We start from the raw sequence: 26,855 nt of genomic DNA on the forward strand, positions 1-26,855 counted from the left end.
TTTGGGAAGGACTGGCTTTGTACATGTAATCAGTGGATGTATGCATATTCACTGTTTGTTGAAGGATCAATTTGAAATGGACAGTTATGCAGACCACATACAATACGAGGTATGGACCTCGTCTTCACCACATACATCCACGCTCAGGATCTCGTATGGATCTCGATGGACGGTGGGTGCTGAAGGACCTCCCATCTTCGCTGACGCTATCCTCTCTCTTCTCTCTCTTCATCGCCTTCTCCCTCTGTATCTTTCTCTCTCTGTCTCTCTCTCTCTCTGTGTCTTTCTCTCTCTTCTTATACCTCTATCTTTCCATCAATCCTCCAAAAACCAAACGTTCCAAATCACGATTCCCTCAATTCACGATCCAATGCTTTGGAATTGAATGGCCTAGGGTTTCAAATAACCGGCAAAAGATCGTTAGATTCTGAAAACACCGGAAAAAGGGTAGGAATGAAAATCCAAGAATCGGCACGGATCTGAGACGACGCGAGAACGGAATTCTAATCAGTGTACCTAATATTATAAGGTCCAAAAAAATCGATAGCTGCACCTCTTCTCATTTTGATTTTCCGTCGTTTCTATAAAACTAAGGAAATGCGGTGTTCTCGTTAAAAAAACGAGGGAGTTGTTTTCTTCTTGTTTTTCCTGATGGAAGAAAGCTCTTTTAAGTTCATATCACTGTTGTCCATTTCGTATTTATACTCCGCTGGAGTGTAATGGAAGAAAGCTCTTTTAAGTACGCAGCCGAAGGAAAGAGTTATTTGGTGGAAGAGGCGGTGCAGTGCAATGACTTCGCTGCACTGCCCGATGTCTTCGTAATGTACGACCGAACCATGTGTCCATGCTGTTCTGGTTCCGCGCTGTATTCGCATGCCACGTACAGACGCGGATTTCAAATCCAATTCAAATAGCGTATATTGTATTTATTACTCATAAAACAATGCAATACGTTAGGATCCGGCGATCCAAACACGCCGCCCATACATTTTGTACAAGTTAGCTAATACACTCGGCACCACGTATGTCAGCATGGCAACAATGAAATGTCCAAGCCATCCATCAAACGAGTACCACTATGTAGATTCCCTATTAAAAGAATCAGGCGTGTCCACTGGCCAAGTGGGCATAATTAAGTGAACAAATATACAGTTGTGTAAAATCAGCCAATGCTTTCTAACCCATCAACTTACTTTCCGATGCCATGGCACACATACTGAATTGACCACCTTTTTCTTTGGGCAGTAACATCTACACGGCGAGGTCCACCTGATGGATGACTTTGTGGATGTTTAACTTGTGTGTCATCGTTGGCATATGTAGGTGGCATATGCATTAGCTTACTCATACACACGTGCGAGCTTAGCAAACCTCTCCTTACCTAGTAAGATATTCTGTAATGGTAACAGTAATCGTAACAGCCACCATCATTACCTTTTGATATGGGTTGTAACGGCCATTACGATCTCTTTTGTTTTAGTTGAAAAAAACTCGAAAAACCTATAGTGGCCTGTAAAGAACCATTTTAGCCTTTACGGCAGGCATAACGGGCTGTTACGGAGGCTATAACAGCTAGCTGTTATGGATTTTTTCTGGGACAACAATTGCAACCTAGTAATGTGTAACAATTTCCACCATTACCTTTATGTAAGGGCCTTTATGACCCTGTAACAACCGTTACGAACCACCATACTAGTGAAGTTGCAACAATAGATTTTTATGCCAAAAGTGGGATTATAGGCCTTATTTTACTTTTTGTCATTTCTAATGGGTTGTGACATGTTAGTAATGTGGCATGAATCTCCTATACGAGGAAGTACATCTAATTCAATATTTTTAAAACAATTTAAACTTACATAGGAACATCTGTTATCGAGCATGGCTGAGGCCAAAGAATGTTTTATATCAAAAGAGATACCGTTGTTTTTTATTTTTATTTTTATGGTTGTAAGAGACTCATTTCAGTTTGTGCCGCATTTATCAAATTTATATGTGAACTTCAAGGGCTAGGATGTATGCGTAAAAAGTGCGTGCAATCATCTAGAAACTAATGATATTGGATTCAATGTAAAAGCATCAGTTGACTCTGGATGTAAGGAATATGTATTAGATCTGTGAATAATATTATGAAGCATGTAAATAATGTGTATTCTTTTTAAGTGTAATCCTCCCCACACATGGCAAAAATGTATGATCACTGAGACATTGATAAGGTGGCCACCAAGGGGATGATCTATAGCTCAAACAGTGGAAGTTGGATGAGCTTATTACTAAAAAGCAGGATAACACCGATGATTAAAAATTGCCGACGAAATTCTTGTTCAACAGATCGGAGAGGTGGCAGCAATTATTTCCGACGGTTTAAATCCGTCGGACATAACTGTCTGGATTTCTCAAAAAAAAAAAAAAGGACCTTGAATGGATGTTTTGAATGAAGTCTCCATCATCCTACAAAAAGCATTATTAACAAAAATTATGAGAACAAAAACCATGGATTGGGATTGGAATTGTGATCAAGTTATTATGATTAGTGTCAAACATTTAGAAGTGAAAATGCGTCTCTTTGAGAGAAACCTAGTGGGCTTAAATTTTATTAGTCCTTTTTTCTCATTCAACCTTACATAGGACATAGAGTTATATTAGGCACATTTTTGCTAACAAGGTGTGATTTTAAGACTAAATTGTATAAGTTGAGACAATGTACATAAAATTTTCTTAAATAAGGATGGAGAAGCAATTAGAAATATGGCTTGTGGCTTGTCTAAAGAAACTAACAAGAGAGAATCAGATGAACAAGCAATTACCTGTGGGATGTTAAACCGTATAACATGACCAGATAGAGTTAAGCCCGGAAACACATCACCCCCAATTGCAATTCCTGCAGAGATGTCAATATATATCTGGAATTTATCAGAGCCTAAGATTGATGCACAAAACAGTAGCTCATATATAAAAGCAAAACAATATTGGTTGTGCTGATAGCGATACCTTCATATATTGCATCTGTTACACGTGCAATCGTGTTATACAGTTCATTCGACATGCCTCCCTGAGATTGTAAAAACAAAACTCCAGGACTGATTAGTTTTGCCAACCACAGACTTCAACCAGAATTTCATTATGTGGTACACCAAAAGGCGATATGTTTCAATTTAAGGTTATAAACAGAAGTTGGGGAGAGAGAAAAACAATGGCCAGCATAGGATAGAGGGTTTTGAGTTTGAAACACCCCAAATTGAGTATAGAGGTATCTCTGAATGCAAATTGATTAGTCTATGTCCCAGAACTAAAAGGCAATTTCTGACCGCCTGCACTTTAGTTCAATGACAATGTCATCTTGATGCACCTCATATCACAGCTTGGAAACAGGAACAGGCCTGCTTCCATCCATGCACAGGACTGGCGCAGGCTTAGGCTCCTCAGTTTTTGCAGGAGAGGCCCCTTGGATCAGGGTCAAGCTGGAGCATCTGGCATTCTGGCCTGTTTAAAACTTCGCACTTATTTTGGGCTAGGACAGGCCCGTTGAGAACCCCAAACAGAATCCATTGACTACAGTCTGTCAAATTATATGAATGTAGGCTTAAAATAGAGGTGAGGTGGAATACTGCATGTGTATCTCCATGAACCTGTAATTGATGAATATAATCCACAATTGTATGAATTAGGATGTGACGTGTATTCCAAATAAAAACGAAAAACAAAAACAATGTTTCAATAAGGTGTAGTCCAAATGAAAACAAAAAAACAAAAGCAATTTTTTCTAAAACACAAAAAATAGAGAGCATCCTTTTGATGAACATCTTAGCAAATCTGTTGAAATGTTCATATAAAGCCATAATCTACCAAAAGTAAACAAGAGAAAAACTCATATTTTTCTTCAAAGTTAAGGGTGGATGGACTAGCTAAGGAGTGAATCAGGGTGCTCTTTTGGTCTCAGTAAGAGGCAATTACTGCCTTCTGTTCTTCTTTGCTGTTGTATCCTTTTTCCATTTCTTTTCCCAATGAAATCCCTTGCCATTCATAAAAAAAATAAAAATAAAATACCAGATGTAAATAATTCCAACAATGAGTAAAAGAACCAAAGTATGAGGAAAATGTGCAACAGAGAACTGATTTATGGAGTAAAGCCATTTCAATTAAAGAACTGGTGCTATCTGAACAAGGCCTATTGAATGACATGTTTATGTCTGTCTTCTCCACCCAAAACAATATCAATTTTGTTTCAAATAGGACTTGGAACAAATAAGTATTAATTTCAGCAAAAAAGTATCTTGCATTTCCAAAGACACCCAGATGTATTTCTGAAAATAAAAGAGCTAGCTTCATAGCACTATCTAATTCTTAGTAGTGTCGTGTTAGATTATCTGGATGCAGAAATCCTAGGGACCTGCCTGTGCACAAGACATGGAGATCTAGGGTTTAGACGGCTTACCTAATTGAGACGCCATAGATGCCAGATTAGAATACCAGAAAACCTATGTTGCAATCTTCCTCTCCTTTAGACCAATATACAGAATAATAGATGGGACTTAGGATTCTATTGTTGTGTAGGATTGGGGACCCAGCTCTCTTTTATATAGAATCTGTAGGGATGAGAGTTTAAATCCCGTCATAACTCTCTCTCCCACTGCTCCACATTGCTGTATCCCAGTTCAACTCAAACAGCCCTGTGTAAGGCTATAGCACTCCACCCCTAACGCAGAGTATCTGCGTAAATCACATAGAAGTGGGGTCCACTAGTTTACATAATCACACAGTCCAACATTCAGATCAATCTAGACTGTTGATCAATAAGGCCCACCTTATAGAGTTCTTACATCTCGGCCATCTAATTCTTATGTGCCTATCAAATGTGAACTATTGCTCTGTTTTTCACTCAACTTTGAGTTAACCATCCATTTTTGTTAGCCAACATCTTGAGAAATGGCACATCCACATGATGGCATAGGAAAAAGTGACTAAGTTTGATCAGTGTGAACAAGTTCTACAAGTATGATGATGTTTTGGTGTGAATTTCTACGGAACTCCATGAAGCATGTCATAGTAGCATTGCTCAAGAAGCTCTCTATATTTTTTTGGACCACACTATGGTTTGCATTCAACACATTTTCTTAATGGTGGTCAATCATCCACCACATAACAAGCATGTGTGCATGACAAAATGCACCATTTAAATTATTATCTTGTGTGGACCGAGCATAACTAGTGTTGTCAATGTGCTAGGTTGGGCTAAGAAAAAAGAAGAAGAATAGGCTGCCTGAATATTAGAAATATTTCTGGGCCAAAACTGAAACCAGGACAGGTCCATTGACAACCATGCCTAACCCAAAGATCACACTGATTGAAACACATCTAATTTTCCCATTCAGCCCATGATGCTGAAGAAAATGAGCTCCTCTTCACCACTGCCTATTGAATTTATACATGTACCAATTCTTAGCTGTCCATTTAATGGAACAGATTGGACAGTTAGGATGTTCAGTTGGTGTAATTTTCATAAAATGCGCTCCATCCACAATAAAAACCATATTTTGGTGGTTCCATTGAGATCTGTGCTTGTCATATGTGCAATGGATGACTCGCCAACATTTAAATAATGGCAAATGCAAACCGTAATCCTTTCACTGTATTTTGGGTTTTCAAGGTTGATTAGTAGCTCACATGACACAAAATGGAATTAAGACTAATGACCATCTTTTAATCTTTATGTAGATTCTCGCTTGGAGAACGAGAGAAACATATCACACTCTTCTACTGGTGAATCCTCACTGTTAATAAGCATAAGGCTTAAAGAAATTACAATTAAGTTGAAGTCTTAATGCCGGGGCATTTTCACATTGGGCTTGAGTGGGGTGGCCTATGGGATGCAGGGGCACACTTAGGGTGGGCAGCCCATGGAACCCATGAATTTGGGGCCTGTGTGAGGTGGAACCTATGGATTTAGGGCCCATGAGGTGGGTTTGGCCAATGACCTAACTTATTGATTTGGAGCGAGATAAAGAAATTAATTCGCCATGCTCTATTAGTTTGAGCTTTTAGAGTAAGTGGTTAATTGTCCTGCATCAAATTGGCATCAAAACGGGAGGTCTCGTGTTCAAGACTCCTTACTAGGACTGATTAATGTGGGAGATACGTGGTGTCGGGTGCATTAGCTGACTTCTACAAGTGTATAGAATTTGCAAAGCTCAGGTAACAAAATGTCCCATAGAATTCCATCTGCACTTCACCCTAAACATTATTAAAACCTTATGCCATGTGGGCCCACTTGCAGATGAGGAGAGGATCACAATATTTAATCTGTACATATTCCCACAATGGCCCATCCATCCAAGGTGGCTATGTACCAGGTGATTCAAAATTCATTTAGAATTTGGGTGATTTTATACTCATTGGAAAGATAATTTGATGAACTTTCAAATGACTTTATAATCACCATTTTTTTAACACTATTTGATTACCCAAAAGTGATTTCTATGTTCATCAAGGACATTAAATTGCTGGTACGTACTATGGATCATTGGTCCCACAAAAATAACTCATAACTCCCTCATTACATGTCTGACTTGGATGATCTTATACACCTTGGAAATATAATTTGATGAAATTTTAAATGGTTTTAAAATCATCTCATTTAGACACCATTAAATTGCCTAAAAGTGGGCCCAAAGTTTATCAAGGACTGTGGATTGTCGGTACGCAATATGAATCACCAATCTGATGAAAATTGTCATAGCTTCCTCATTACATGTTTGATTTAGATTATATTGTGCTCGATGAAAAGATAACTTGATGAACTTTCAAATAGTTTTGGAATCATCTTATTTAGACACCATTTTCTATTAAAATATTTATTTATTTTAACATTTATTACATTTATTCATTACAACATTCTTCTATTACAAAATTTATCGAATACAACATTCTTCAATTGCAAAAATTTATCCATTACAACATTCTTTAACACCCCCATTCCTTTCATAACTCTCACCATTTATACCAAACACAATAAAAAAAACTATAAGGGGAACCACCACACTCTCTTTTTTTTCACAAACTCTCACCATTAATACCCACAAAAAAAAAGGAAAAAAGAGATACAACGCACAAAAGAATACACATTTTCCTGCCATAGCTTCTATGTTAGAGATTATGGACAGAGAAATTAAAAAAAAAATTCTTTTTCTTGTGCCTGAAGCTTCACTAGAGGTTAGCCGGAATTTTTCATTGTCGCCGGGGAGTGCAATGTTCGTCTGCATGATTAATAATCATCAAAGAGGCTTCAACTCTTCGTGTGGTCCCCTCCTGTGGAAAAAAAAAAAAACAAGAAGAAAGAAGAAAAGGCCAAGAGGTATTCCTACGTTAGGGCCCAACCTTTCGAACCCATATGAGACCCTATGTGGGCTCTGCTAGCCTATCTTGGAGCAAATTTAACCCATTCACATGAAAGAAATTTTAATTTCATGCCATTGGCTTAAATTTGAAAGCAAAACTCATCACTAATTAACCATATCGGATGAAATAGTTTGAAATTAATACACAACATTAATGTAATTGTAGACTACAGTTAGTTTTTTTTTTTTTTTTTTTGAAATGGCCCTATTATGAATTCCTAGTTGGCCGATGAAAGTAAACGAATTAGATTGATGGAGAGGTGGCCTTAGTTATTGATGCAACGGGTCCAAATTCCATTCTAAAAAGCTCTCTTCTCATGACTAACGAAAAAAGCTATCGATATAAGGAGAAATGGCTGACGGAGAATATCTTCATCCCTGGAAAAGCTAAATTCTGCCCAAATGGCTGAAGATATAATGGCTTGAGATGCCAGCATGATAATTGAAGGGGGCGGATTTATTGCAGGGAGTTTATGCTAAAGGCTTTTGCAGGACACTGGGTGAGGGCCACTAAGATGTTTGTGAAACTTTCACCCTGTTCATTCATTTTGAGAGTTCATTTCAGGATATGAGATAAAAACTTAAGGTGGATATAAAAATAAAGTCGGTCACACGAGAGAAAAAATTGTAAAAGAAAGTCCTACTGTGGAAACCTTCCTGAGCTTTGCCGTGATGTTTATATGCCATCCAAACCGTTTATAAGATCACTACCACTGGGATGAAATGAAAATACCAAGAAAATTGCCCTACTCAAAATTTTTTATGGCCACAAGAATGTTTCAACGATTCACACTGAATCCCCGCTGTTTCCTCTCGTGTGACCCACTTAAGTTTTGGATACACAGCATGTTTGGTTTCATGTCGTAAGATGATCTCTAAGAACGGATAAACGGGGTAGATTCTTACAAACATTTCGGTGGACCCCACCCAGCATCCTTGCGCAGGAACTTCCTGCGAAAGGCTTTCACCGGAAATCCAGGCTGTTTTAACTTCAGGAATACGCGATTAATCGCGAATCAAAAGCAAGCAGAGCATCGCAGAAGAGCTGGAAAATCCCAAAGAGAGAGTCGGAGCAGATAGAGGGAATAAAACCCTAGCGCTGCCATTAATGGGGTTGAAGAAAGTTGGAAGTAGAGAAGCTTCTACTGAAAGAGAGCTCCAAGGCGATTATCTCAACATCCCTTCCCATTTTCCCTTTCTCATCCGGATTTTGCAAAAGCAAGGTATCCCTGCGCTTCAGCTCTCTCTCCCTCTCTCTCTCTCTCTCTCTCTCTTCCATCCCAGTCGTTTATCGGGAGGGACTCAACGTGTAGATTATTTGGCTGGAAAATCAAGCTGGTAAACTATCAGATGAATTAGACAACCAACAGTGTTAGAAAGACTTGCACGGCTAGCGTTTGACGGATCTGATTTTCTGATCGGGTCATCTAAAAGGTGGGTCGCACCTGATACGCGGTTCGGATGTTGTCCATGTAAACTATCTAGCACTGTAAATTCTTTCATGAATGAACCTTTTCAAAGAATCCAATTGCGTGGTAAGCAAACAATTGCATTTGCATCTGAAGTTGCATTTCCTTGGGGCCTGTTTGGTTGTCGGCTTATGTGTTTCCGGAAACACATGTCCCGGGTTTTCCCAGGAAAAAAAACGTGTTTGGTCCAACCAATTTTTGTGGCTGTTAACTTCCCCGAACCCAGCACACCTTTTCCCAGCAATTCCCAGAAACTACGTTTTTTTTTTCTTCTGGGGAATTCATTTTTGGGAGAAGCTGGGGAGATTTTGGCTAATATCCAATGGAACGTTCACTTTTCTGGCTGTTGATTGGATGGCTATCATTGCCCTATCCAATTGTTTTTTAGAAGGATGGCTGATTGAAGGTGGACCTAACATGATGAAAGGTCCAGATAAGTATGGACTGTCCATTTTCCAAGTCATCACTCTCATGGCTAGCACTATCCAATCATGATAACTTTTGATGGGATGGGCGATCAAAGGTGGGCTCCACATGATGAACAATGACAAGGGCTTTTTTAGTATTATACATATGGATCGTTCATTTCCTAGAAATTGATCAGATGGTTAGAATGATCCAATCGAAGAATTTCTTTGGGATGGATGGATAATCAAATGTTCAACCTGATGCTCTATATCATTGATAAGACCATTTCTAGCATAATAGATATGAACTATTAATTTCCCACCCATTGATTTGATGGTTAGGATCATAAGATCAAAGTTATTTTTGGGAGGGCTGGGCAATCAAAGGTGGGTCTCACATGGTGTACAATGATAAGGCCTTTTGTAGTATGATTACATAGACTATTGATTTCCCATTCATTGATTGGATGGTTAGATGATTTGTTTAACCGATACAAATTGTGACCTGGATCTCGCGGATAACTCGATTCCAGCCAATGATGACGCTATAGCCTCAATCCGATTAATACTGAACAAATTAGTGCCTGTAATTTGTGAGGGTCGTTCTAGTTATATAAGAAATCGTTGATTAATAATATGATAAGGGTCTGTTTGGGAGTGTGGATTTGGAACCCCCTTGATTCGGAATGTAACATCCCGAATTTTCACGGCCAGAGTTTATACTTGTGTTTGAGAAAACCGGGTGTTAATGATATATAAATTGGATGCCTTAAAAATCGCACTTAATTTTTTTTCTTCCATTTAGATCACTTCTAGATACATTCATGGAGGTAACATTCACGAGAATAAAATCGACTGTATTTATTATTCATTAGAGTAAAGAATTCAACAAATTATCAAATGCTCTCTCAATGAGAGCTTATTATATTATCGAGTTCGCAGCGAAAGTATAAAACTAAATAATAAAACTATTTTCTTATTCTTTCAGTATAATTTGTCATAGGGAAATGGTTCTCTAGGTCTTCAATCTGTACATCACCTGCATCATCTGTACGGTTGGAGAGGGTCAACGCCCTACTCACGGTGATAGTTATCCTTTAAGATTATCAATAATTCAAGAGATTCATAAAAGTAATATGAGGATATCAGAATGCGCAAACAACTTACATGAGATGAATACCTAGCAAAGTGTGTGCAGTTCATCATACATAGTGATCATTACAATGTGAAATATGATTCATAGAAAATCCGGATCGCCTCGCATTCTCACACTACGGAGATTCACCGGCACGTCCGACGCTACTGTAGATTTACGTGAACACCTCGAGGCGGCACAACACATGAGTCGGATGAATTACGTGACACGATTTGTTCATGGAGTGATTATTTGCGACATCCAATTCTGGAAGTGATGTAACACGCATTGCGAATTACTTACATCGATTTGTGCACCACTACCCAAAACCCATGGAATTACGCGTCGACCAAGAGGGTCTCTACTCAGAGCGCATTACGTCCATGATATAATAATTGAATCACTAGTTGTGATACCTCTTAACACATCACTTGCACTTATAAAGAGCATAAGCCAAATCATGAGAGTTTTGGAATATCAAGACACATCCCCAAGCCTTAAAGGTAAATAGCACAAATCTAGTAAAATAAGGAAGAGAGTAACAATGACTAACTCACAAAGAGGAGAGTGAGAATGGTCAACTCAATAAAAGGAGAGTAGCAATGGCTAACTTAACAAATTAGAAGAGTGACAATGGCCAACTCAATAACAAAGAGAGTGGCAATGGGCTACTCAATAAAGAGAAGAGTAGCAAGGATTAACTCAACAAATTGATAAAGGTAAGGGCAAGGCCTGCATCTATCGCTCCACATAAATTTATAAAGATCACTTGTAATTGACATCATATCATAATTCCCAAAAGGCTAGATAATTGTTGATGATAAAATAATTGCAGGAAGAAAATCATAGCAATATGAAAACATAGTATGCAATAGGTAAGATAAAGCATGTCAACTTAAATTACCGTAAGCTTAAAGGATAAAACCCTCACCTCGGTGGTGATGTCGTTCCTTAAGTTAGATGTTCAGGGGCGTATGATTAGGTTCCACCATATTCGCCTGGTTTAAATTGATTACATTAAATGTTAGATTAGAATAGGGAAAAAGGCATGATCTAAACCATTCCTCAAACGGGTTTACAGGTTGCCTAAGTTGATAGGCTTTCAACTTATGTGTTTTAGGCCTTTACCATCATCGATTCAACTTGGCCTATAAATGGATTCTCATTGTTGAAGGATAGAAAAATTCTGGAAAGGAAAGGAAGGATAGAAAATAAGAGGAGTTAGGAGTCGAACCCGACTTCGATGATTGTATGGTGGTTTCTTTCTCTTTTCTTTTCTTTTCTTTTCTTTCTTTTTTCCTTTCTTTCTTTCTTTCTCTCTAGGCTGGAACGACCAACAATGCCCTCTTTTCTTTCCCCGCTCTCTTTCCGCTCTTTCTTGCTCCTTTTCTCTCTCCCTTCTTACGGTCTCTCTCTCTTTCCTTCTCTCCCTTTCTTGCTTTCTTTCTTTTCTTTCCCTCTTTTACCTCTGTGGTATATTCTCCCAGCGTTGGACGAATGGTTTTTATAGGGGGAGAGCCTCCAGATCCTTCTGTGAAAACCCTTTTACGCAAATTCTGTTTTCGCAGCAAGGAAACGGGCATAGTTGTCTGCGTAGAGATCTGAAAGTGCCACATCTTCTTTCATCCTTCCGCTGTCGACGTGAGTGCGATCGGAAACCCTCTCCCTTCGTTTTGGATGGCTCAGATCGACCCAAATAGTATCCCTTTCAATTTCTTGCGCAACGAAATTAGAATCCGTTTTGGTTTCTTGGCGTAGTTCGTGGAAGGATTTGCGGACGAATCTGTTTTATTGTTCGAGCTGGCTTTGTGTGAAGGGATTCGGGTTTCGGTCGGATTCAGTCTTGGATGGTTCAGATTATCATGGGTCCTCGTGATGGTGGGCCACCAGCGTCTTCAAATGGACGCTGTTTGTTACATCGTAAACTCCTTTGCTGGGAATTTGAGTACACATGTGTGCAGTCCCACGTGAGGACAACTAGGGTTAGGACAGAAATGGATTCCGAACATGATGGACGGTGTGGATCGAGTACATGGATGGTCCAGATGGGCCACATCTCTCTTTAAATGGACGTTATCCGTTCGTCCATGAAAAGTGAGGGAAAACTCTACTGTTTTAAGTTTTCGTCGGGTCAAACCAGGTTTGACCCGATTTTCGGTGTGGTGCACGGCGGACGTGCACGAGTCTTGTGCGCCTTCATCCTCAAGGTGGGGTCCACCGGGTTGTATGGTATGATCCACACCATCCAGTATATTTGGATAGTCCTCCTTAGGACATTAGGTGAAAATCAGGAAGATCCAAAGCTCAGGTGGGCCCCATGACTTGATTTGGGCTCTAGTTGCAGGTTCCCCTCAACCCAACGGTCAAATGATCTTTAGATCTAGCCCTTGGGGTTCCTATGGCTCCTTGGCCTAGTCTATGCGGAAATCATGGTATGCTTAGTGATCTAATGGCCTAATGTGTGTATTAGCTAGTGGAACGGTTGGTTATGATGGACAAGCATGATTACTTGGGTATGTAATGATTATATCTATAAATCAATGGTCAAATGGCTTGTTCTATGGATGAAGATCGTTTCCATTAGTCAAATTTGTGTTGGAGAATAGATGTATGGCTAGGAGAGGCAGATTGATATTGTACACATGTATATAATAGGTTAAATTCTATAGTAACACTTGAGAACTTTCAATGCTCGGGTATTGATAAGGGCCTGTTTGGGAGCGTGGATTTGGAACCCCCTGGATTCGGAACCCCCAGGATTTGAAACCCCCTGGATTTGCAATTCTCTTAGTGTGTTTGGCACCCTGGTGTGTGAATCAACTTTAATCCAAAAGTACCTATCCATGACCTATCCATGGTATATTTACAGGGGTTTGAATTTAATTACTAAATCAATTTTAATATCTCTAATTAGTGAGATATGTAATTTTTGACACAATGGTTGTGATAAGCCCGCTGAAATATATGCTTTGCCCGGAAATGATGAAATTCCAAGTCTCGGATGGGCCACAAGCACAAGATCATGCCCGAGTGACTAACCAACGATTTTTAATCGTTAATTTACATGGACAATGTTTGGACGGTGCTGATTTACATGGACAATGTTTGGATAGTACTGATCATCATTAGTGGGCCATGTGCCCGATAGAATGATAGTGTATAGTGACACACATGTTACACCTGCAACTATTGAAATGATTTTAGGCGTAATCCAAGCTCTCACTGTGGATTACAAACCCCCTCAAAGAGGGGATTTGAAACCCCCCAGATTTGAAACCCCCAGTTACTATATGCTGCCAAACAACTGGGGGATTTGAAAGCCCTCAAATTCCCTCCAATCCTCTCCAATCCACGGTGCCAAACAACCCCTAAGTCAATGACTTTGGGCACTCCATAAATTGATTGAATTGGTCACTATTTCTGAATCTCAAAAAAGAGAAAAAAAATCATTGAGGATGTTATTTGATTACTTGGTAGATGATTTGATCATATTGAGTTATTTGTAGGATGATGTGGTCATAGTGAGTTTTTTGAAGAGACGAACAACTAAAGGTGGCCCCGAAATAATTGACCGTTTAAATCAATTATTAGAGTTTTTTTAGTATAATCAATATGGGCTGTTAACTTTCATAGCCATTGCTTAATTGATTTTGATAATTTACCATGCCTAGATCACTTATATTACTACCACACAACATCTAGCTGCATTTTCCACCTGAAGTGGAATATTAATTCCAATATTGCACACCACATTCATAATAGACATAAGAAGACATGATCCCAGACATATACTTGATATGCCCATCCTCTTCGAAGTCCATCATGACTAGGGAAACAAAAGTCAAGTTTTGCTTCACCAGGTATTAAACATGAGTTACTGAAATGCGTTGAGGCGCAGTAGTCAACTATGCATCTAGGGGTAAGCACTATTTCGGTGCAGGTTGTGAGACTGGTACTAAATCGATGCAAACTCTGAATACTAGGTATGGCCCCAAAATAACAGGGGTCAAGTTCTGACGGAGACGATGGGAGATAAGCATCATCGTTGAGAGGGACACAACCCGAATCACCAACTAAGGCCTCTTAAATGATCATTTAGTGAGAAAGGAGGCAGGGGTGTAGAGACAACCAATCAAAGTTACTTTCAACAGGGACATGGAGTCAAAAGTGGGCCGCACATGGTAGATAGTCCAGACCAGTGATTGGACCATCTCTGATTTAATCAATACAGACTGTCTATTTCTTATCCATTACTCAGATTGTTAGAATCAGTGGTTATGGTCGCATTGCATAGCATAATTTTAGGTTGTTCCCGTGGTCAACTTGATGAATGGCTTAGATCTCTCAACATGTTTGCCACTTGTACAATGGATGTCTTTGAAGCAAAAGTCAAACTTCTGCTTGGAAACAACTATATCTAACCAAATAGTTTTTTGAACCTCCATAGGAAACCAGTCTTTTCTGAAAAACATTAACCTTTTCTTAGGTTTCCCCACGAAACATAATCACTAGCAAATAGACTTCCTGAGCAACCAAACATGCAATGAGAGGTCTCTTTTATATCATTCAGGGGAAGCTAATTCCTTGGTGGATGTCTTAGATAAGACAGGGGTTTCTAGACTCTCTATTTGTATTGGAGACATGTACCATGAGTTTGATTGGTTGCATGTACTCCTCTGTTCCTTTTTAATGAAATTCTTCTTCTTTTATTTATTTATTTATTTATTTTATTTTAAGTTTTCTGACAAAAGAAGAAAAAAAAAAGCTTGTGTCATAAACGATTGTTGCAATGAGAGGAATACATTATACATGTTGAAGAATCTAAGATAGATCTTGAGAAAACATACAACTGCTCCCCAGAAAAATTGGATTTGTTCACAAGTGGAGAATGCGTTTGATGGTGCCTATCCAAAGTTAAATTCACTTAAAAAGAGATTGTAACTGCCGAGGTGGCCTGGTCATTTTGTCTTTTTCAACCCCTGGTCATTTCTTTGTTGATAACAAACATAACTTTTAAAATCTTATAAATAGCCATGGACTGCTGACTTTAGTTCAAGATGAATCTTTTCTGTCTTTTAAATATATATATATATATATATATATATATATATATATATATATATAATTTTCCCTTTCTGGCCACTAATTGGGAGAAGATCCCTTTACATCTTAGATTAATGCCTAAAACCATCTTCAATCTCTGCAGGTGACAAGCAAGTTCTGTTCGCAGATAAGATTCTGAAGTTCACTGGATCTGGGAAGTTGAAACGCCGTATTCTGTTAATCACGGATTTTGCAATTTATATTGCTGATCCTGAAGCCAATGTGCTTAAACGGCGGATAGCGCTTGCAGCTGTTGAGAAGTTATGTCTGAGCAAACTGACAGATGATTTCTTTGCAATCATTGTTCCAACTGAGTATGACTGCCTTATGGCCAGCACTCGGAAGATGGAGATTGTTTCCGTTCTGGTCGAAGCTACCAAGAGTTCTTCCACTTATAAACTTGAGGTTATTTCCTCCAACAGGCAAGTAGATGTCCAGTTAATTTTGATGTCTTCGCACCTCAGATACTTCCTCTACCATCTGATTTGAGTTTGTGCTGAAGTTTAATTTTAAGATGATTACCTGACCTCACTATTTGGAGGTATGACAGTAATTTTGTTTATCATCTGACCTCACTATTTGGAGGTATGACAGTATTTTTGTTATATATATATATATATCATTTAGTTCTATTGAAGCACTACAAGTTATACTGCACCTGGTTGTATCGGGACACTTGGACAATCCAATAGATCCATCTGGGCTGTCCATTTGGTTCGGTCCAAAATTTCTTTCTTCTTTTGTCTTTCCTTTTCTTTTTCTTTTCTTGGTGCTCCAGCCCACACTTTTGTTCACCAATCAAACACACCAATCAGATGATCATATTCTTCTGAAAGTTTGCCTTATTCGTTGTAGCCATCTGTTTTCGAAGCCATTGATGGCATGATTAAGATTGCAGTTTTAAAACTCAACTTGACTTAAAGGTTTGACGAGTTGAGGAACTTGCTCAGTTTTTTCGAGTCCTGAACACCAAGATTTGGTGATATTTTATATTTAAAAATTTATAAAATACTTTAGAGTTCCAGCGAGTCAAGTTTTGTCTACTGGAGTTGACTGCGTCAACTAAGTCTCGACATACATTCAGTTGGGGGATTTCACGTCACATGAAATCTGATAACATATCTAACACACTATATTGCTTGCTTCCAACCTCTTCTAAGTTCATTTGAGAAATCATGGAGAACTCCTTGGTAACTATAGCCCACAAAATAATCTTTCCCTACAATCTGTCAGCCCCTTGATCTATTCTTTCTGCTTTATTATTCAGTTCTTTCCAAATTGACCATGACAAAGCCAGCAAAAGATAATCTCCCTTGAGTTTTTCCCTTCATCGATCTGTATTCATGATTTCAGGACTTGAGCAATTGACTACAGGAAGAAGACATTGCCCATATCACCTTGAACAACGTAAGAGTTATCATCTACGCTCCTTGGGTGAAGGGGCAATGTATCAAGAGGTTACTGGCAATTTTCCCATCTTGTAAGCGAAGAGTGCAAACGTTTATGATGATTCTTTTTCCTGTTTTGAAGATGATATGAATTAAGGTTTTATCGACCACTGGTAACCAACAAAATGCAGAAACCTTGGGGCTCCTACCGATTGCTATACAAGTTGGCCTTTTAGCTTCCCCAAAGTTTGTTAACTTCAAAAAGAAAAATCGAATGAAATAAATTCCCCGTGAATCCAATGTTTATACTCTTCTGTCTATGGCAAGGTGTGGAATGTATGCCCCTTCCAAAACTGCAAGAAACTGCACCGAAGAATCTATTTCTTCATCCCTTTTGATTTCTTTTAAATGTAATGTTTGATAGTTGCAATTTTTCCACAGAAGTCATTTATGAAGTAGCAAAATTCAATGTTTCTATAGATGAAGGTCACTATATATAAATGTAGAACTCATTTGCAGTGCTATTTATGTTGTCTATTCCCTAACACGGCTACACATTGCAAATTTTTGTAGCAATTAGAGTCAATTCCCACCCATTTTAATGCAAATATGCAACCTCACTAACATATGAGGTTTGGTCTTGTAGCTTGTGGGCTACCACATAAATGCATCCTACTGTATGCTCTCTCTCTCTCTCTCTCTCTAAAAAAAGAAGAAGAAAAGATTCTACTATATGCTATTCATTTCCTATATGATATTCATTTCCAAAATGCCACCCCCGTCAGACTGCAAACAGCTAGCTTTATATACCATTCATCTCCTAATGCCCGTTCCCCTTATATTGAAACTACCACCCCTATTCACGCATTTTAACAGCAAGTTCTGAAACTTATTTACATCGTTTCTTTCACACGTTGTTGTATGTGCCATGTTTGCCTTTTGCTAGCTGTATTAAAGCTGAATACGCCTGCATCGCATGAAATAACCTTCTGTATTGTGTTCAGTGAAGACTCTTGTCATGGTGAATAAAATAAAAGGATACTTAGAAATGCTATAAATTCAAGGATACATTAAAATCCTCATTGGATTTGTACCAGTATATGCTTGAAATTTGATTACTTTGTATCGGTTCCAATCTGTGAAATTGTGCAGGTTCGAATACCATGCTGCATCTGAGTTGGTAAAGGAAGTCCAATTCGAGGAGGTCGAAGGTTGGTGATCAATTCAGTTTTCCTTTTCCCAGAAAAAAAGCATGCCACAAGGATGCCTGAGTTGTGTTGTGCTCATCTTCCTCCATATAAATGTACAGAGGTTGGAGAGCACAACCAATTACCCACTGTACCCCATTGTGTATGTGTGCAAAAATATCAGAGATCTGATGAGCCACTCAGTCAGTTTTCTGCAAATGGATGGTTTGAACCGTCCAGTTTCAGGTCACTGATGGATAGTTAAAAAGAGATGCGGTATTTGCATGGTGGGCATCCATGACAATGGTGTAATTGTTCCCAATCACTAACTGCGGTACATGAAATTTGGGTCTCCTTTTGGAACACTAAATCACTCACCTGCCTTCTATATTTTGTATTACCTTTTAATGTTTAGCATTTTCTGAGGATGTTGTCTTTTTTTTTTCTTTTTTTTTTTTGCTTGGACTGTCCAAATTGTGCATCCATATGGCTGGGTCCTCCATCTGTTGGGCCATAGCTTTAAAACCCGAAAACTTGACTTGACTTGGGTCGAAAGTCTGTCGGTTTGAGTTCTTCAAGTCTTGAATACCAAGTCCTGGTAATATCTAATCTTTAAAAATTTAAATATTCTCAAGTCAGTTCAAAAACCAGGAAATAAGACTTGGGGCTCAATCAACCAACTCATGACTAGGACAAGGTGACACAGTGATCCACATATACTCATTGCAAAGGGGTAGGAAGTTGGGCTAAAGAGGATGGTGGACTGATCCACAATTAAAATATTATAGATTTCTTGTGAATTAGGACGCAAGTAGTGGCCCTATGTGTCCATTCTGTTGAAATGGAGTCCATGGTTCATCTATCTAGACTGTTGAGGGAGGGAGTTGGGCTAAGGAGGGTGGTGGACCGATCCACAATTAAAATATTAAAGGCTTCTTGTGAATTAGGATGTGAGTAGTGACCCTATTTGCTCATTCTGTTGAAATGAAGTCCATGGTTCATCTATCTAGACCGTTGGCCTTATGGGCCCCCCTGTAGATGGGGTTTTCATCAAATGTCTCTATATTGGAAGATTCTGGCCATCAAGTATCTGCCATTTTTACTAGATCACTGTTGTATTTTTTCTATAGTATTTTATTTTTGGGCTACTTCAAAAATCATTATCTTCTGCCCAGGAGCATTTTGACATTTGTATCCATGATTGGGCTCATCAGATCAATGATGTGATGGGTGAGATTGATTGTATGCCACTGATGCGATGGCTGAGGTTCAGTTGTCGATGGTTCTTATCCAGATCTGATGTAGAGCGAGTCGCGGACAGTTTCATGGCCAAGATGGATCAGAAAAGGCCCGGTTGACAACAGAAGTGATCCGGACCATCGGACCTTAGATCGGGCGTATCTCGCAATCTGGAATGAGTTATCTGACGTAAAATATATGATTTTGGGGTAGAACGAGCTACTTTAGATAACCAACCTGCTACGCCGGGTTGCGCAGTCCGGAATTGCGAAAAACCCCTTGATCGACGGTCGTTTCCCTGTTTTAATTTCGTTTTTACTATAAATAGTAAGTTTTAGTTTGATTATAACTCTTCATCCGTCGGGCTTTAGGAGTTGCGCCCAATGTGAAAAGAGCTTAGAATAATTAGGAGAACGGTTTGGTGAAGCCAAATAGGACACTTACTATTTTTGGCCGAAAACCTTGCGCACTAGTAGACATCACGACCGTCTATAAATAGTAACTTTACTATTTATAGTAAGTCGCAGATTCTAGGAGTTTGAGTTGTAGTTTGATTCTGATTTCTTTTCCATTGCTTGGTATATTTAAAGGGTTGTGAACTCGTTTTTAATTATTCATCAATCAATTTCGAATTTATTAGAATTTATTTCTATTTTCTGCTTTCTTTCCTCGTGGATTCGAGAAGTCTCTGTGAGGAGTCGAGAGAAGTTCCGTGGATTCGGAATAGTTATCCTCTTGAGGAAGATGGTGCTCGACCTCACGTCCTCCCCTGCGTCAGTTTGGTATCAAATCGAGGTTTCTCTTTGGATTGATGGCTTCTAACGACAGGTCGGGCAACAATCCCATGAGCAGTGCTCTAAGAAATTTACCTTTAACGGCGGCAGCTTTCGAAGTAGCGCAACGAGAGAATCAGCAAGCCATGCAAGGGCTGCAGGTTTCCATCGACCGCATAGCGGATCTCTTGGTGGAAAATCTAAGGCAACTCCGTGTTCCTGGTGGCAATCCTCCACCTCCAATTAATCGCCCTGATCGCAGGATAGTACAGACAGTGCATCTAAGGGTCATTCCTGAGGAAGGGGGCTCTAGTGAGGAAGAAATCGACGACATAATCTTTCAACACCCCAGACATGGCGGCGATCGAGTAGATCGAACAGATCGAGAATTCAAGATGAGGGTTGATATTCCTAGCTTCAATGGCCAACTACACATTGAGGATTTCCTCGATTGACTTTCTGAAGTTGAGCGATTTTTCGACTATATGGACATCCCTTAATCAAAGAAGGTCAAGCTTGTGGCCTATAAGTTGAAAGGAGGAGCTTCAGCTTGGTGGGAACAACTGCAACTCGCGCGAACCAGGTAGACGAAAGCACCAATCCGCACCTGGCAGCGGATGAAGCAGCTACTACGTGCCCGATTCCTCCCTAGCGATTACGATCAGGTATTATTCCAACAATACCAAAATTGTCGACAGGGTAGTCGGTCAGTGAGAGAATACACGAAAGAATTTTACCGCCTGGCGGCACGTAACGATTTGGTCGAGACTGAATCGCAACAAGTCGCCCGATTTAACGGTGGATTGTGTATAGCTATCCAAGATCGGGTCCGGATGCAGTTCGTCTGGACGATGAATGATGCGATCAAGTTGGCCACTCGGGCAGAAGCGCAACTTGAACGTCCTAACACGGACCTATCCTACTGCAAGGATCCTTGTGGTAGGTCTTCCCTAGGGAATTGCACAGCCTAAGGGGAATGAGCCCGTAGGAGCACGCACTCAACCTCCTACGTTTGAGAACCGAGATCAGGGAAGCGGGCAAGTTAGACCCCAAAGGGGCGTATCGACTGCTGCTGGTCCAAGTAGAATCCCGAACCCCTATGCTCGGCCAAGGCCCGATAACTGCTATCATTGTGGCCAACCGGGCCACCTATCAAATACTTGTCCCCAGCGAAAAGTGGCAAACCTCGCCATCAATGATGGTAGTGCTGATAACGCTTATGAAGATCCAGATATTGAAGAACATGAACATACTACCGAGGATGAGGCAGATGATTCAGGTTGGATTCAGCAAGATCACGGCGAGTCACTCGTCGTGAGGCGACTATTATATGCGCCAAGAAAAGAAGTGCATCCACAGCGGCATAACATCTTCCGCACTAGGTGCACGGTGAATCGAAAGGTTTGTGACGTGATCATTGACAGTGGGAGCAGCGAGAACATCGTCTCCAAGGTCATGATGGAAAAATTGCAATTGAAAACGGAGCGTCATCCCTCTCCATATACAATCGGTTGGATCAAGAAGGTCAGCGAAACAAAGGTAACTGAACAGTGCACCATATCATTTTCAATTGGCAAACATTATAAGGATGAAGTAGTATGCGATGTGGTTGATATGGAAGCATGTCACATACTACTCGGTTGACCCTGGCAATCTGACCGTGACGCCACTCATAAAGGGCGAGATAATATATATATCTTCGTCAAGGATGACCGAAAGACCATATTGGCCCCTATGGATCTAGAGGGACCACCTGAAACTTCTAAAGTGGAGGGCCGTTTTCTCTTAACCATACGCGACTTCGTGGAAGAATCCAATGAAACAGGACAGACTTATGCATTAATTGTAAAAGGGGAAGAACTCGAGCCTACAAACATCCCTGAAAGACTAAGGCCCCTGCTACATGAATTTAAAGAAATCTGGCCCGATGACCTTCCCGATGGGTTACCCCCCATGCGGGATATCCAACATCATATCGACTTTGTCCCTGGGTCCAGTTTACCTAATCGTCCCCATTATCGAATGAGTCTGAATGAGTGTGAGATTCTGCAGGGACAAGTAGAGGAATTGATCCGTAAGGGTCTTATTCGAGAGAGCATGAGTCCATGTGCTGTACCAACTTTATTAACTCTAAAGAAAGATGTGAGTTGGCGCATGTGTGTCGACAGCCGAGCCATCAACAAAATCACCATAAAATACAAGTTTCCTATACCACGGTTGGACGATATGCTCGACATGTTAGAGGGTGCAAAAATATTCTCTAAATTAGACCTAAGGAGCGGCTACCATCAGATTCGAATACGGTCGGGTGATGAGTGGAAAATGGCTTTTAAGACCAAGGAAGGATTATACGAATGGATGGTCATGCCCTTCAGTCTTTCAAATGCGCCTCGCACATTTATGAAATTGATGAACGAAGTTTTGAAACCTTTCATTGGGCGGTTCGTTGTAGTTTACTTCGATGATATTTTGATATACAGTCAAGACGAAACCACTCATATGGAACACCTCAAGAAGGTCCTTCAAGTGCTCATTAAAAATAAACTGTACCTTAATTTAAAAAAGTGCAGCTTCATGACTGATAGCCTATTGTTCCTGAGTTTTGTCGTCACATCCACGGGCATTCGGGTGGATGGGGAAAAGGTGAAGGCAATCAGAGAATGGCCAGTTCCTACAAATATTCACGAAGTGGGAAGTTTTCATGGATTGGTGACATTCTATCGTCGGTTCGTGAAAAATTTCAGTACCATTGTGTCACCAATCACAGATTGCATGAAGAAAGGGCAGTTTCAGTGGACTGATGAAACTGACATGAGCTTTGCCGAAATCAAGCGCAGATTATCCACAACCCCGGTTCTTGTACTTCCCAACTTCGACAAACTGTTTGAAGTCGAATGTGATGCCTCATATGTTGGAATTGGGGGAGTTTTATTTCAAGAAGGTAGGCCGGTAGCCTTCTACAGCGAGAAACTTAGCGATGCACGTAAGAAGTAGTCTACATATGAGATTGAGTTATACACGATGGTCCAGGCACTGCGGCACTGGCGACATTATTTGATTCAAAGGGAATTCATACTTTACACGGACCATCAAGCTCTCAAATTCATTAATAGTCAAGCTAACATTAACCGTGTGCATGCTAAATGGATCTCATTTTTGCAGGAATTCACGTTTGTACTAAAACATAAGTCAGGGCAACAGAATAAAGTAGCTGATGCACTGAGTCGCCGTGCAACTTTGTTAGTCACTATGAACAATGAGGTTGTCAGGTTCGAGCGCCTCAAAGACATATATGCCGATGACGACGACTTCAAGGACGCATGGGTTAGATGCCAAGAAGGTCACCCCGGTGACTTACATATGCAAGACGGGTTCCTTTTCAAGGGAAATCGACTATGCATCCCAAACAGTTCGCTAAGGGAACAGATAATCCAAGAGCTACATGGAGGTGGCCTCAGTGGGCACCTTGGGAGAGACAAGACGCGAGCTCTTGTGGAAGAACGGTATTACTGGCCGCAATTGGTACGTGATGTGGGAAAGACAGTCCAACGTTGTTATATTTGTCAGACCTCTAAGGGGCAATCTCATAATACGGGCCTTTACACTCCGTTACCCGTGCCTAATGGCCCTTGAGAGGATTTATCTATGGACTTCGTGCTTGGTCTCCCACGAACACAATGCGGCATGGATTCGGTGTTCGCGGTAGTAGATCGTTTCTCCAAGATGACGCACTTTATTCCATGCAAGAAGACTCTCGATGCAACACACGTGGCGAATCTATTCTTCAGAGAAATTGTGCGGCTATACGGGGTTCCTAAGACTATTACTTCTGACCGTGACACGAAATTCATAAGCCACTTTTGGCGGACTTTGTGGACTCGATTCGATACACGACTTCAGTTCAGCAGCGCCTACCACCCACAGACTGACGGTCAAACTGAGGTTGTGAATCGCACGTTGGGAAACCTCTTTTGATGTATTTCAGGAGAAAAACCGAAGCAGTGGGATTTAGCCTTGTCTCAAGCGGAGTTTGCATTCAATAGCATGGTGAACCGCTCGACAGGAAAATTCCCGTTCTAGGTTATTTATGGACGAGTACCTCGCCACACACTAGACTTGGTCCCTCTGCCCAAGCTCCTAGGCATGAGCATTGCAGCGGAATATATGGCTGACATGATTATGGGCATTCATGCGGAGGTACAAACCAAGCTACATGCCTCGAACGAAAAGTACAAGGAGCAAGCGGACAAGCATCGGCGACAAAAAGTGTTCGAGGTGGGCGACCAAGTAATGGTCCATCTGCGCAAAGAACGATTTCCGACTAGAACGTACAAAAAGTTGAAGAATAAAAAGATTGGACCGGTACCAATCATCCGAAAGATCAATGACAACGCTTATGTTGTTAATCTTCCAGATGACATGGCAATCTCATGAACATTCAATGTCACGGACCTGACCGAGTATCATGAACCAGCACAGGATGAGAACTCGAGGACGAGTTCTTTTGAAGTGGAGGGGACTGATGTATAGCGAGTCGCTTACAGTTTCATGGCCAAGATGGATAAAAAAAGGCCCGGTTGATGACAGAAGTGATCCGGACCATCGGACCTTAGATGGGGCGTATCTCGCAATCCGGAATGAGTTATCTGACGTAAAATATATGATTTTGGGGTAAAACGAGCTGCTTTAGCCAACCAACCCAGCTACGCTGGGTTGCGCAGCCCAGAATTGCAAAAAACCCCTTGATCGACAGTCGTTTTCTTGTTTTAATTTCGTTTTTACTATAAATAGTAAGTTTTAGTTTGATTATAACTCTTCTTCCGTCGGGCTTTAGGAGTTGCGCCCAACATGAAAAGAGCTGAGAATAATTAGGAGAACGGTTTGGTGAAGCCAAATAGGACACTTACTATTTTTGGCCAAAAACCTTGCGCACTAGTAGACATCACGACCGTCTATAAATAGTAAGTTTACTATTTATAATAAGTCGCGGATTCTAGGAGTTTGAGTTGTAGTTTGATTCTGATTTCTTTTCCATTGCTTGGTACCCTTATTTAAAGGGTTGTGAACTTGTTTTTAATTATTCATCAATCAATTTTGAATTTATTAGAATTTATTTCTATTTTCTGCTTTCTTTCCTTGTGGATTCGAGAAGTCTCTGTGAGGAGTCCAGAGAAGTTCCGTGGATTCGGAATAGTTATCCTCTTGAGGAAGACGGTGCTCGACCTCTCGTCCTCCCCTGCGTTAAGATTCCATCCATATAGTGGCCCACTAGGTCAACAATTCTGTTAATCCTAAACGTTATCCATATATATATATGGTGGAGATGCTATAGATGGTTAGACTCGTGATCTATGGCAGTTTAATCAAAACCCAAATGTTGAAGATTTACACGATGAATGCAATTTTCTCATATATCACACACATCCTTCTGAGTGTCAGGGAAGCCTGTGCATACCTCATAGGTGATGGGTTCAAATCCGTAGTTTTTATTTTTCTCAAACTCAATCACTTTATGGACTTGCCTAGGTTATTTAAACTTGACCTAGCCATTGAGCTACTGGAAAGACTCGGGTGGGTTAAGGAGAAATGGTGAATCCCTGCATTGATCTGAATGATATAGGAAGTCGGCTCGTTCTAATGTTAATCTGAGTGGTTTGGCTGACTCCTGTGTCAACTTGCTGAGTGTCTAAATAATGGTAGACTTGGAGAGTTTTATCCAGTTGACCAAGTCTGGGAAGAGTCTTAGTCGAGTTGTGACCAAATCAAGTTCTTCACAAATTGTGATGAAATCTGGTTGGATTTCTTTGTGTTTTCAAGCAGAGCCGCCCTACTATTGATCCACAGAACAATGTACAAAAATACACATGGGACAATCTGAGATGCTTGATTTTCCCCATCTGACATGGCCAACTGCTGCTTTACCATCCTTTCGAAAGCCACTAATTTAATGTTTATACAGTCACCAAATCAACAAGGCCCATCAAATGGATCATCCGAATCATGATTCCATGCAACAAATGGGCCCATCATGGATTGACCCTGTGTTTGCGTGTTTAACTTCTTTTTCTTTTTCTTTTGGACCCTTTTCTTATTAATATTTGTTGAATTGCAGAGGGTGTAAAAACTAGAATTACTACCAAGTGAAACTGCAGGTTTTGCTGTTCTTTCTGATGGTTGGGTGGGTGGCACTATTGTAGTAGTTTGGGAAATCCCACCTGCATGAAAGGCGCCTATGCCCTTAATTGGTTCCTACATGGGGTACCCTCTTTTGTTTGAGCCAATCAAAAGTGTGTGGGGGTTGTTACCTTCTGTTGTGAATTTCGTTTGTAAAAATAATCCCTTGACAAAGGGAATAGTAATTTTCACACTGTTTCCTTGTTGATATTCATTGTTGGGGTTGGAAGGATTCGAAATTCTCACAGTATTATGAGGAATGTCTGAGAAGCAAATTCCAATGCCGAAAGTTCAAAAAAGAAAAAAGAAAAAAGAAAAAAAAAAAGAAGCAAATTCCAATGCTGCGTAAAAATTATTGGCATGGATCATTTAGGGGTGATGTTGAGAAGTTGGATACTCTGGCAGAGACTGATGGATGATATGCAGGTACTTTGAAATTACTTAGATATTGCTCGTGGCATGCAAATTAGTTAAACGTGACAAAAAAAAGGCTTTTTTGATTATCTGGCCATCGGATTGGTGGACATTTATTGGACAGTTGAACAGCTCATTGATTGTAATGAACCTATGTAAGAGACTATTAGATACC

At 40.2% G+C, this 26,855-nt stretch overlaps 1 protein-coding gene across 1 annotated transcript; it reads left to right on the forward strand.

The window, feature by feature from the left end:
• The first annotated feature begins 8,377 nt into the window (after positions 1 to 8,377).
• Positions 8,378 to 26,498, forward strand: LOC131245080 (uncharacterized). The gene is made up of 4 exons (XM_058244288.1): positions 8,378 to 8,614; positions 15,609 to 15,927; positions 18,046 to 18,104; positions 26,205 to 26,498. Exons 1-4 carry the CDS (start codon positions 8,500 to 8,502, stop codon positions 26,234 to 26,236), a joined length of 525 nt encoding a protein of 174 aa, XP_058100271.1. The 5' UTR covers positions 8,378 to 8,499; the 3' UTR covers positions 26,237 to 26,498.
• Positions 26,499 to 26,855: the final 357 nt, after the last annotated feature.

This window comes from Magnolia sinica, chromosome 5 (assembly GCF_029962835.1).
Source record: "Magnolia sinica isolate HGM2019 chromosome 5, MsV1, whole genome shotgun sequence".
NCBI classification, from domain to species: Eukaryota; Viridiplantae; Streptophyta; class Magnoliopsida; order Magnoliales; family Magnoliaceae; genus Magnolia; species Magnolia sinica.